A 13,042-nucleotide genomic window follows, 5' to 3' on the forward strand; every position below is an offset into this window, starting at 1 on the left:
TGACCCCAAAAAAAACATTTCCCCATAGACTAACATTGCGTAAAGCGATTTCTGCAACAACAAAAATTTGAGCGTTACTATCAAATATAATCATTCATTCGTCCGATAATTTGGAAAGTCTAGAAGAGCCGCAAGATTAAATCATTTAATCCACATTTAAGTTAGCAAAGCGCTAAATCTGAAGTAGCCTGCTCGGCCAGGGGAAATCTCTAGTGCCAACACAGTCTCGCATGTAATTATGAAACCATTTGAATCATGTGATATCGTAGAGGAGGAGACTCGAGCACAGTCTAAGTCCAAAACCTGGTTTGATCAGAGAAGTATAAGGATAACAGCATCTACCTTCAGAGAAGCCACAAAGACAGATGTCAAAAAGCCCTCAATGTCCCTGATAAGAAAGATATGCTATCCAAAGTCTCATAGCTTCACCACTGAGGCTACCAGGTATTTGAGTGTCGAAGATAAGTTTAGCAGTTGAGCTTGTTTTTTATGAACATGGCAAGAACATTATCAGGGCTTTCGCTCACTGGTTGGATGGCCAAAGACATTGCACAAGTTTCAACAGTAAATCTCATTATGGAAAGCATCAATTGCCCTTGAAGAAGACCCTGAAACAGCTGACACGGCATGCAAGAAGAATGTCCCCGCTTATATCCAGCGAGCTTCTCTTTTATCCTCCATGAATCCGCTTTCCCTCTCGCGCTGCTGTTTAACTCTCCTCACCACCTCATGTGTCCTGTGACAGATCCTGTTTTCCGGATGATTGCTTTTTAACAGGGAAGTTTGGCCTCAGACAGCATGAAACTAAACAGAAAGCTGGAGAGAGCAGGTCGCCTCTGCCCGCTTGTGTTGTTACAGTACATTTGACCATGTTTATCACTCATTCTTTTGTTTGCTCTTCATGCAGTTCATTCATCCATGTAATCCCTTTGAGGACATACCATGAGATGGATAAATGGTGTACACAATGCCCTCCAGATGATGAAAAAAAAAGTATTTTGTAAGAAAGTTTGTCTGTTTTGCAGTAATATCTGACATTCTCAACTGTTTCTCACTCTTAACTTGTCAAATCCGGCAGCTTGGTCAGTGGCCCTCAGTCTGATACCAACACACCAGGCACCCTTGAGCATCTGTATGAGACGCTCTGGGCTCACAGAGTCACAACTGCTCGACCACGTTGCTGGAAGATAACGTAGAATGACGGTAGGGAGTAAAGACTGAAGCTCTGCATCAGGACACAGGTTGGGGTGGTGGATGGGTTAAACAACTCAGGACTTTCACCCAGGAGACGTGGTTCGATTCCCATGTGTCACCTTTGTTTCGCCAGTAACCCCGATGCACAAGGAGGTTCAAGGGCCCGTCCTACGCTGCTTGCAGCTTTCATTTGAGTTGTTTTTAGTTCATCTCTCTGAGCAGGTTTGAGTTATAGAAAGAGGTAAAGGAGGTAAATAATTTAGAAGATGCTCAATTTCCACCAAAGATGCAATTTCCCAATGCCCATTTTGTATCTTGTATTTAAATCTAAATGTAGGATGTGCACATTCAGTAGTTGTTTCTTAAGTAAATTGTGTGGTAAATGGTGTCTCTGTCTTTGCTTTTAGTTGCATGGTGGGACCAGTAGCAATAGCCAATACTGAAACCAATAATGAAACCCTTTGTTTGACCCTTTGTCCAACATGCTGATATTGTTTTTTTGTTTTTTTATGAACATGGCAAGAACAATATCAGGGCTTTCACTCACTGGTTGGATGGCTAAAGACATTGCACAAGTTTCAACAGTAAATCTCATTATGGAAAGCATCAATTGCCCTTGACGAAGATCCTGAAACAGCTGACACTTCATGCAAGAAGAATGTCCCCGCTTATATCCATGGACTGTAAAACCATAGCTATCTTCAACCAATACTTATATTTCACATCTCAGACACATCCGACAACGTAAAAGATAATGTCAAGGACTTTCATGGAACCATCAAGTGTGATAATCCCGGAACAGGCCTGGGTGTTTGAGGCATAAGTCAATACGATATAGTCAGTCTGGCTCAGAGCGGTCAGATAGCAGCGAGCTTCTCTTTTACCCTCCTCGAATCCACTTTCCCTCTCACGCTGCTGTTTACCTCTCCTCACCACCTCATCTGTCCTGTGACAGATCCTGTTTTCCAGATGATTGCTTTTTAACAGGGAAGTCAGACCTGCAGACAGCATGAAACTAAACAGAAAGATGGAGAAATCAGGTCGCCTCTGCCCGCTTGTGTTGTTACGGTACATTTGACGATGTTTGCTCACTCATTCTTTTGTTTACTCTTCATACAGTTCATTCATCCATGTAATCCATTTGAGGACATACCATGAGATGGATAATTACTAGTGACAGCACATTCTTAACGTGCTTGGTCAGTGGCCCTCAGTCTGATACCGACGCACAAGGCACCCTTGAGCATCTGTATGAGACGCTCTGGGCTCCCAGAGTCACAACTGCTCGACCATGCTGCTGGAAGATAACGTAGAATGACGGTAGGGAGTAAAGACTGAAGCTCTGCATCAGGACACAGGTTGTGGTGATGGATGGGTTAAACAACTCAGGACTTTCACCAAGTAGTGAGTCCCATATGTCACCTTTGTTACATTACATTACAGTACATTCCATGTCATTTAGCTTAGGCTTTTATCAAAAGCGACTTACAATTGCTATATATGTCAGAGGTCACACGCCTCTGGAGCAAATATGGGTTAAGTGTCTTGCTCAGGGACACATTGGTTGATGTATCACAGTAGGAATCGTAGCTTCCCGGCCCCAGCAAGTTTGAAGAAGGAAACATGGAGGACCACACGTATTCAAAATCCATATTTTCAGGAAAAAGAGTCTTCTTCTTCGCCCAGAAAAAGAAAAAGGATATTGAAAAGAGCAAGTGTGAAGGCTACCGTAGCTGTAATAGGTAATATCTCATTTCTCATCTTACCCCTTCCCCTTACCCATACCCCTTCGTCTTACCCCTAGCCCTTGTCCCTCGAAACAAGGGATAAGGGGTAGGGATGAAAACATACCCCTATGAAATGAGACGCCACTTGGTTACATCATCATATACACTTAGGTCTGTTTGCAATTAATATTTCTATACACACTGCACGGTGTGTTGTATATCTGTTTCAGTTATCACTGTTTTGAATGTCATTGATGTTCAGAAACACTTTGTTGACAAAAATCTTTCTTTATTTCCCAAAAAACATAAACATAACAGGAAAAACATTATATAAAAATATATTATATTACAGAACCATTATCAACTATTAGAACCATAACTTACATGTCACACACATAAAAAAGGCACTCAAATGTATAAAACTAAAAAAGACACACAAGACCACAAACAAACAAAAAACTACAGCTATTCTGAAATTCCAGACCACAGTCTGATGCCTGTTGGCCAGTAACCTTTCCCTCCGACCCTATTGCTTTCATTAGTGTCCTGTATCATAACAAACAACAATGTACAGGTATATGAACAGGAATGAATTACAAATGATTACTGCTCGTTTTCAGCCCGAAAGTGGATCAGCTGCTATATATATATATATATATTATGTATGTATATATAATAAAATGCTGGTATTGCTTGCTATCACTGTATAAGCTTTGTTGTTCACAAATTACATGCCCACAATAAATATCAAGTCATATCAATCTTATCACTGTCAATATAAATCTAAGCATGCTGTATATAGTCTGTATACTGTATATTCAGTCATTTTCAGCGATACCTCAACAAATAACAAGGTGGAGATGCATTAACAAGTACACATTTCTACTTATAGTCCTTCCAAGTCAGTCATAAATTATATTATAAGATAGTCCTATATAGTATAGCACATGTCAGGTACCCATATTACGCTCATATTATCCATAAACTGACACTGCAGTTAGACAGATGCATTTATGGCCTGTATTACAAGATACAAACAGAGAGACATACATATATCAAGAGCACAAATACAAATAGAAAACAATGATATGTTTAAAATGCTGATATTGCTTGTATCACTGTATACGCTTTGTTGTTCATAAATTACACGCCCACAATAAATATCAAGTCATATCAATCTTATCACTGTCAATATAAATTTAAGCACGCTGTATAAGGTTAGGAAAAGCTTATCACATATAATGTTCTCTTATTGAATACAACCCAACAGCTTTGCCTCGACAAACTTCTACATTTAAATGCTGCTCATTTATTAATGCATCAATTATAATAATCCAGGTTATAAAGGTATAATAAAGAATGAGAAATGTCCACAGGGGCAATTTTTCTGCATGATGCATACTTGTTCCTGTTGTGTAGTATTGGGATAATTTCCTTCCTGGGAAATCATGTAAGTTTATTTATTCTTTTTCAGCAGCGTGGCATTAAGTATTTGACTGACAGCTGACCATAACAAATATTTGCGAATCCTTGGACACACCCAGTGATAGTTGCCTATAAAGAGCCAGGAGCTGAACACCTGCTGCATCTAGCATCAGAGTCCAGCTAACACAGGTAATCTCCACGGATCTCCTTCTTATTCCTCCTTTTGTATTTAGCACAAAATTATTCCTTAATCACCAAACTCTGTTCAGATTTTGACTTTAATTTCAGATTTGCAGTTTAACTGAAGAGGACCACCATCATGACTCCAGTGATCTCTGTCGTCGTCCTCCTCCTCTCGTTGATGGTCTATCCTCCGGTAAGTCTGACTCTTTCTACACTGAGATTGAAAAAAACTCTCCAAAAAGAAACTTTGTCATGGATTTGGGGCAATTTTGAGATAATTCAGTTGGTTTGTAAAATATTTTATGAGCCTTTTAAGACGATAGAGAATGGTTGCAATTCATAAAACAGGATGGACTGTAATCCTTTCATTGATATACATTGAAAAAAAAAGTGATTCCAGTTTTCGTTTGACAGAAACAGATCATAAAACAGTAGAAAACATGATTGAAAAATGTGCAACGTTGTGCCTTTGTGTTTCAGGGTGCAACAGGAGCTCCAACAGGTGAGTTGAATTTCTTTCTTTTCCTCTAAATTCACATCTGATGTGAACAGGGCTTTAAATTCCCTTTTTTAATCACCAGCCAAAATGGCTAGAACATTTTTTATTTTGCCAGCAAATCAGACTTTCCACTAGCCAAATTTTTACTAATTTCAACAAATTTAATAACTTAATTACTTAATTTCATAGATACCGCACGCTAGACACGTAGCCAACGGTTGTACCACACATCACGACATGGTGTCGTTGGGAAATGTAGGGTTAGTACTACGAGCAGTGCTGCAAGATCTTTATCTTGCAGCACTGCTCGTAGTACTAACTACTATTGCGTTTCCAAGCCAAACACACACAAAAGCGGCCACATTGTTTGGCGGAAAACAGACCAATCTGGCAACATTTCTGCAGCCGGCCGATTCAAACAGACGCAGCGTTGTTTGCTGCTTTCATTACCGGCCAAACTGGCTCGTAACTTTACAATGTAACCCGCCAAAGTTAATTTTTACCGGCATTTGGCTGGTTGGCGGGTGTCAATTTAAAGCCCTGGATGTGAATAATTTAAAAGTTAAACTGCTGCTCATTGTTTCTGGTGTCATCTGTTTTCTCTGTTTCCAGACAAGTCGATGGACGTCTCTGAAATCATCAAGAAAGCTAATGCTGGCATAAGTAAGACAGACTTTTTTATAGAATCTAACTTTAAATACATAATGGCAACACAGTGAGACTTGATGTAGAGCTGAGATAATTAATCTTTTAGTCGAGAAACAGAAAATGAGTTATCAACATTGATCGTTTAAGTCATTTACCAAAGATTCATTCGAAACATTTGCTGGCCTCAGATTGTCAAGTGTGAGGATTTGTGAGTTTTCTTCTTTACACAAATAGCGTAAATCAAGTATCTTTGGGTTTTCGACTGGTGGTCACCAAGAGTCTGGGTCTGCCGAGGTTTCTTCCTAAAAGGGAGTTTTTCCTCGCCACTGTCGCAATAGCCACTGCTAATTATTGGAATTGTTGGGACTTTGTAAATTATAGAGTGTGGTCTAGACCTACTCTATCTGTAAAGTGTCTCGAGATAACTCTTGTTATGATTTGATACTATAAATAAAATTTAATTGAAATGAATTGTTCAGTCACAAAACTTGTAGGTTTTTTACTATATTTTTTACCTTTTAAAGAAGAATTTAATGACAAATTGTTAGTTGCAGCCTAGCTCACTGGTCCGTGCCCATCGCTCATGTAAAACTCTAGCTTCCTGGTTTGAATATTCATTTAGGTGTCTGTTTATTTGTTGTTCTGCAGAAACACCCCTGATCCACGGCGACATTGTACCAAATTTAAACAGGAATGCCGACCCCTGCGTGACCAAAGGCTGCTTGTGGCCCAAAACTGGAAGTTACGTCTACGTGCCCTTCATCATCGGCCCCCAATACTGTAAGCTGCAATGACTTTGTTTAAGAGCTACCAAAGTTTCATTGTAGGGAAAAAGAGATTATGAGTTATGTAAAAATGAGCTATGTAAAAACTCATAGGAAAAGTATTTAAGCAAGTGTGGGTTTTTACTCATCATGTCATTCAAACCTGGCAACCAACATGCATCTATTAATGTAAGAAAAGTGTCTTAATAACTTTTTTATTTTATATTTGCATATTACATTAATACATTATTAACTTCTGGAGCATTATTTTTCTATGAAGAAGTCTAAATCACACTGAATTAGTCTGCGTGTTCAGATTTGACTGAATTATGTCTAAAAATGAGCCTCCATGATCTGTGTCACAACCACTGCTGCTGCAAATTCTGGTTAAGCTTGTTCCTGATCCTGCAACAGGATGTACTGTGCATGTGGTCCTTTGTCCAAGTTGTAGTTTTTGTAATACAGGAGAGAAGAGACAACAAAAATGAACTTCCTTATCTTCGCATAGCTCAAAGATGTTTGCTGAGATCCTTTACACCCACGTGGTGAATGGTGGTGGGAATTTACCTCTGTCTGTGGTGTTGAAAGAGTCATAGCAACGGAAGTTACCTGGTACTAGTTCTCTGAAATGCTGTCCACATGTTTTCAGTGATTTTTATATACTCAGTTGCCAGCATAAAGATGAATGATTTATAACTTTAGACACACATTTTACTAATTGCCCGCGTTACAACCAAGTTCTATGTTTGCCAGCTAAGACAAGAGGATAAGAGGTGAGATATTAAATCAATAAAGTTTCTATGCTTGAAGCAAATGTATGAACTGTTTCTCAGCAGCCTGTTCTTTGTCTCTGCAGCCACCGCAGAGCGCAACTTCATCACTAATAGCCTGTTGACCTTCCATAAATCCACCTGCATTCGCTTTGTCCCGCGTACTACGCAACAGGATTACCTCAGCTTCTTCTCTGGAAATGGGTAGGCACACACACACACACACACACACACACACACACACACCATGAAAATGCATTTGTTACTTTCTACATCTGCTCCCATTTTCTGATGCCTGTATGTTTGGCCATCAGCTACGGTGGCCGACAGGGGCAAGCGCACTGCAACAAAAAAAATGCAAATACACAAAACACAAGTAAATAAAAAAACATCTTCATTAATTTGACAACACATGAGCAGCATTTAGCAAACATGCTGCAGATACACACAACACACCCAAATACACAGATACGCTGCAAATATAGAATCAATGCAAAATGAAAAGCACACAAACCCTGAAAACAAATGCAACAGAAAAACGCTGCATCCAGATTACACAACAGAAGTTCTGTCAGGTCCATTAAGTCAAGAACACACGACAATAAAAATGATTTAGGAAATTTTTATTGAATAATTGCATTTCAGCTAATAAATTCTGAATAAAATTTTGGCGGTACGGCTCTGTTCAGGGAGTCCTCTGACCTTTCATGAGCACCATGAAATAGCAGAGAGTCAGAGGACAGCAGCAGCATTAGGGAACGCTCACACAGTTTATGACTGTGTGAGCTGAACTATTCCCCCACATGAACAGAGCAGCAACGATGACATAGAAGCAAATGCCACGTTATACACGACAAGGAGGAGCTGGGGAGGAGGTAGGCGGCAGAGAAGCAAGCAGCAAGCAGGTAGGAGCAAACTGAATCTGCTTTAAATAGGGCGCCTTGTTTGAGTGTAGCCATTAAGCAGCGAGGGGTGTTGACCAGCTGATGCGCTACTCCAGATCAGCTGATGCAGCTCAGCTGGAGCAGATCAGCTGATGAGACCGTGTTGTTGGCCAATAGCGTTAGCAGCGTCTTGACTATCTGGCCTGCCAGAACTGACGCTGACGCTCAATTTCTCCAGGCGCGCTATGTGGAACAGCTTGATATTTCAACCCAAAAAAAAAAAAAAAAAAAAAAAAAAAAAAAGAGAATGAGCAGATGAGAGGTTTGTTTTGGAAACGGGAAGAAAAGTGTAGTAAAGAGGTGACATATAAATGTGCATATTAATTTTTACGTTTGGCCATAGTATTTTACAGTATTAAAAAAGAGCAACATAGCTACCGTATTAGAGACTGACTTCTACAAGAGCTTGCTCGTTAGCCCATATATGTTACTGACAAGTAGAACACTTCTAATTAAAAAATTAGGAAAACAAATGATCCACTCTCTCTTAACATAACCTCGCCTTCCGGTTTGTAAACTGCATTTTGCATTTGTTTTTGGGGTTTGTGTGCTTTTCATTTAGCATTTTGTTTCTGTATTTGCAGCGTGTTTATGTATTTGGTTGTGTTGTGTGTATTTGCCGCATGTTTGCTAAATGCTGCCCATGTGTGGTCAAATTAATGAAGAAGTTTCTTAATTTGCTTGTGCTTGCTATATATTTCCATGTGTTTTCTTAAGTTGCAGGGCGTTTGCCCCTGTCGGCCACCGTAATCATCTTGCATTCGGTCAGTGTTTAAAATATGAATCTGATCCTTCATTTAAATAAAAGTACCAGTACAAAAATGTAAAAATACTCCATTACAAGTAAAGGTTCTGCATTCAAACCATATCCTATGTACCTAAGTAAAAGTATTAAAAGAAAAATATGAAATATAAAAAGTAAAAGTGCTCTGCAGTGAAATACCCCGAGGCTAATGTAAAAGAAGAAAAAAACAGTTTTCATTTTTTGGACATTGCTCCAATCTTGGAATTTTTGTGAAAACACACATAATTTGACCTTTTTTGGCCTCATATAGTTCTTTAAATTAGTCCATCTGAGAAGTTAGAAGGGGACATGTCCCTTTGGTAAACGAAATTAGAAACATGGATGATGCCTTTAACCACTGGCCTACAGGACCCCCGATCAATTTTGATAGTTCACTTCAAGATTCCCAAACACAACACAAGAGGGATGAGGAATGCATCAACAACACCTATATTTTTTTACTGTAATATAACTGTGTGTGTGTGTGTGTGTGTGTGTGTGTGTGTGTGTGTCAGGTGTTGGTCCTACGTGGGCCGTCAGAGAGGCGTACAGCAGGTCTCCCTGTTGAAAAACGGTTGTCTGTACACGAACATTGTGCAGCACGAGGTTCTCCACGCTCTGGGCTTCCATCACGAGCATGCCCGCTCCGACAGAGACTCTTATGTCTCCATCAACACCGCGAACATTCAGCCAGGTCAGCTCCCTTATACCCTCTTGATCAATGAGTCACACATAAGTAAAGTAACAAGACTGTCTACAGCCGTGCTAGCAGCTCTGTGAGGCTGTTAGGCAAAGCATTTGCTTTGAGCTACATGCTAACATTCTTGCAATGGCGATCCTAATTAGCTGATGTTTAGCAAATATAATATCTAATATGTTCACCATGTTAGTTTAGTATGTTAACATGCTAATAGTCTGGTTCAAGGGAAGTACGTTTTCAGGATAATTGCCTGTGATGTCCCTCACTTTCCGCTCTCTGTGTGTTGCTGTTCTCAAACTCTGCTCGTTTGGGAAACAACAACAAATCTCCAGCTAGATAGCTATCCACTTAAGACGGCAAGTGTTGAAGAACATTTTATTGTGGAACAAGGCAGGCCAGCTTTGTTCTTTCAGGGAATGATAATAAAGATTTACAAATAATATTACGCATTTCCTCTCTAACTGGGACATTTTGGGACCGATTGGTGGGATTGCTGTGGAAAGGTTTCTGCAGTCAGACAACGCCATCAAAACATCTATTGTTTAATGCATGACCCCACGTGACCAAAGTGATTTAAATAAACCAACTCAGCAGCGAGATCTACCGACTGCTCTCTAGCTAGCAGGGGCAAATGCTTCAATATTTTGGTCTGTTCTCTCCTCCTGTGCAGGATTTGAATCAAACTTCGTGAAGGTGGCAACTAACAACTTGGGTACTCCCTACGACTTCAACTCTGTCATGCAGTATGGCAAGTGAGTGTTTTCAAATGTATTGTCATTGTGGTGGAAGAACTCGGATCTTTACTTAAAGGGCAACTAATAGCATTTTCAGGATAAAACTTGCATTTTGTGTTTGTACTAGAACATGTTTACATGCTTTAATGTTAAAAAAACACTTTATTTTTCTTATACTTCTCATGGCTGGTGCACCTGTGTTCACCTTCTGTAGGAGTGCCTGTCTCTTTAATCCCTCCTCTCAAAAAAGCCCAGTTCTGATTGGCCAGCGTGTTTACTGGAATCTCCAGTGTGCTCCAGATTTTTTTCACTAGCTAGTTGAAGCCAGAGCTGGAGCTACTGCAACAGAGTATATAGCAGGACTTTGTACCGTGAAAAATCACCAATAAAGGCTAAACCAAGATTACAGCTCAGCCTGATCTCACAGAATTCTGTGAAATGATCATGAACTGTTAACAGCGCATTACGTGGTGGTGGCACGGAATGTGTGAAAATTCTGTGTGGCCACCACAGAAAACAATGTCAACGTAAAGTCAATGAGAAGATGACGTAACATTAGGAGCGACTACGGTAGCAAAATCCGTGTAAGGAGGTTGGTTGGGGTGGTGGATGGGTCCCGCGTGTCACGTTTCCTAAACCCAACCGTAACCGTCCCGTTCCTCTTTTCCTAAAACCAACCGTCCCGTTGTTGGAAACGTAAGCCAACCCACGACCTTTTCCTTAACTTAATGGGCCGTGTTAATTTCATGGAATTTTTCCGTGGGCCCATAACGAAATTTTTGTGATTCCGTGAAACGGCCACAGATTTTGAGTTAAGGGGCCGTGTTCATTTCACGGAATTCTGTGAGATCAGGTTGTACAGCTATGTTGCGTTTGCAAGAAGCTACTTACTAGTTAGCAGTATGCTAATGTTAGATTGTAGTGGAATGAAGCAGCACTTTCTACCGTCAAAAAACGCAGATGAAGGCTTCTGAACCAAACACTACCCAATCAAACATGTTTCAGCAGGAATGTGACCCAGAATTGGGGAGAATTTAACAACATTGGCAGCCCAGATTACATTTTTTAATGCCGTTAGCCATGTAGCTACTATAGTTAGCAGTGGACACTAATAGAATATAGCAGCACTTACTGAAGTCAAAAATCGCAGATAGAGGCTTTTAAAGTGCTCATATTATGCTCATTTTCAGGTTCATAATTGCATTTAGAGGTTATATATTTTACTGCCGTTAGCATGTAGTTGCATGCAACAATGTTAACACCGCAGAAGCTTAAAAAAAATACGGAAAAGCATAATATGTCCACTTTAAGTAAAAGAAGCAATATTACAGTTTAAAAGTAAAAACCATTCAAGATCACAAGCAGGCCTATTTTAAATTCATATTAGTTACATGATATTATTGGATTATAATTATTGGAATTAATGTCTTTAATTAATGTAGCTCTTTCTAACTACTGTAAATGCTGCTGTGTAGTTAAATCTGTAATAAAACATAATACTTTGTTAGTTGATTTATATTTTGTATTTATAATCTGAATCTGCTGAGCAACTAGTAACTTCATTCATGTAACTTCATTGTGTTTGTGTGTGTGTGTGGGTGCATGTGTGGGTGATTGTCTATATACTAAACATTTTGTGTTCTGTACTCCTCAAGCAACTTCTTCTCCAAAAACGGCTTGCCAACCATCATCGCTAAGGCAAATCCTAACCGTGTGTTTGGAACCGCCGTACAGATGAGTGCCAATGACATCGCCCGCGTCAACAAGCTTTACAGATGCTGTAAGTAGAAAATTAACAATTTTCTTTCAAATAAAAAATAAATAAAACACTTTTCACACATTTCACTACTGATCAGGTTATCATGTAATGGCACAACAAGGGAAAATGTTTTGAAATACTATATATATGAGATATTAATCAGAATCTCTTTTTTTTCCAGAAAATCTTCCAGAAGTTGTTTCAGCTTGTTAGAACTGATGGAAGAAAATGTTGGGGATAAATGCCTTTTCCTGAAAGAGAGATTACTTAGTCTTACTTGTCTTTCTTTTTAATCATTTGTGATTTGATTTAAATCATTTACTCACTTCTTTACTGGTTTTAAAATATAAACTTTATTATTTGGTTATGGTTTTTCTTCTGCAGATGATTGAATAAACTTACAAAAAGACAAGTGTTGCCTAAAATTGTTTATTTAAACAAGAACTGCTATTACATGTTTTAGTTGTACAAAGAAGCAGGTGCATATTACCACATATCCATCCATCTTATATCACGATTTGTGTTTTTTTTAAAGGGGTGATAGAATGCAAAACCGATTTTACCTTGTCATAGTTGAATAATGACAGTTTAGTGGGTAACTAGGACATACATAGAACCTCTAAATCCCATTGACACCTCTTTTCTCTGCAAATCGCACAATTTGAAACTGCCTCTGAAAACGGGCAAATCTCAACAAGCCGCCTAGTTGACGACAACTCGGCAGCTCCTCCTCATTTGACTCTAGTCTCTCTCTTTGTCACACCCCAACATTTACATAGGCTACACAACTGACCTGAGATCAGTTAGTCTTCTGAATCTAGGTCGGGCAGATCTCAGAAATGTTATACATTGTTCATCTGCTATTTTACCATTAAATTCACTTCTGAGACTTTTTTATGCGAGAAATCAAC

At 39.3% G+C, this 13,042-nt stretch overlaps 1 protein-coding gene across 3 annotated transcripts in view; it reads left to right on the top strand.

Annotated features, from left to right (window-relative positions):
- The window catches only part of LOC120556435 (high choriolytic enzyme 2-like), a 32,033-nt gene extending 19,490 nt beyond the window's left edge, over positions 1-12,543 (top strand). The window contains exons 1-10 of one of the 3 annotated variants that reach the window (XM_039796048.1): positions 4,515-4,535; positions 4,616-4,722; positions 5,010-5,031; positions 5,641-5,691; positions 6,325-6,456; positions 7,297-7,414; positions 9,454-9,632; positions 10,309-10,390; positions 12,028-12,152; positions 12,313-12,543. In XM_039796048.1, coding sequence (XP_039651982.1) covers positions 4,666-4,722; positions 5,010-5,031; positions 5,641-5,691; positions 6,325-6,456; positions 7,297-7,414; positions 9,454-9,632; positions 10,309-10,390; positions 12,028-12,152; positions 12,313-12,314 — 768 coding nt within the window. In that variant the 5' untranslated portion in view covers positions 4,515-4,535; positions 4,616-4,665 and the 3' untranslated portion in view covers positions 12,315-12,543. Of the gene's footprint in view, positions 1-4,514; positions 4,536-4,615; positions 4,723-5,009; positions 5,032-5,640; positions 5,692-6,324; positions 6,457-7,296; positions 7,415-9,453; positions 9,633-10,308; positions 10,391-12,027; positions 12,153-12,312 lie in introns of those variants that run through there. The other 2 variants (XM_039796049.1, XM_039796050.1) reach the window with 2 other exon arrangements.
- Positions 12,544-13,042: the final 499 nt, after the last annotated feature.

The sequence above is a fragment of the Perca fluviatilis genome, chromosome 3 (genome assembly GCF_010015445.1).
Source record: "Perca fluviatilis chromosome 3, GENO_Pfluv_1.0, whole genome shotgun sequence".
Lineage (NCBI taxonomy): Eukaryota > Metazoa > Chordata > Actinopteri > Perciformes > Percidae > Perca > Perca fluviatilis.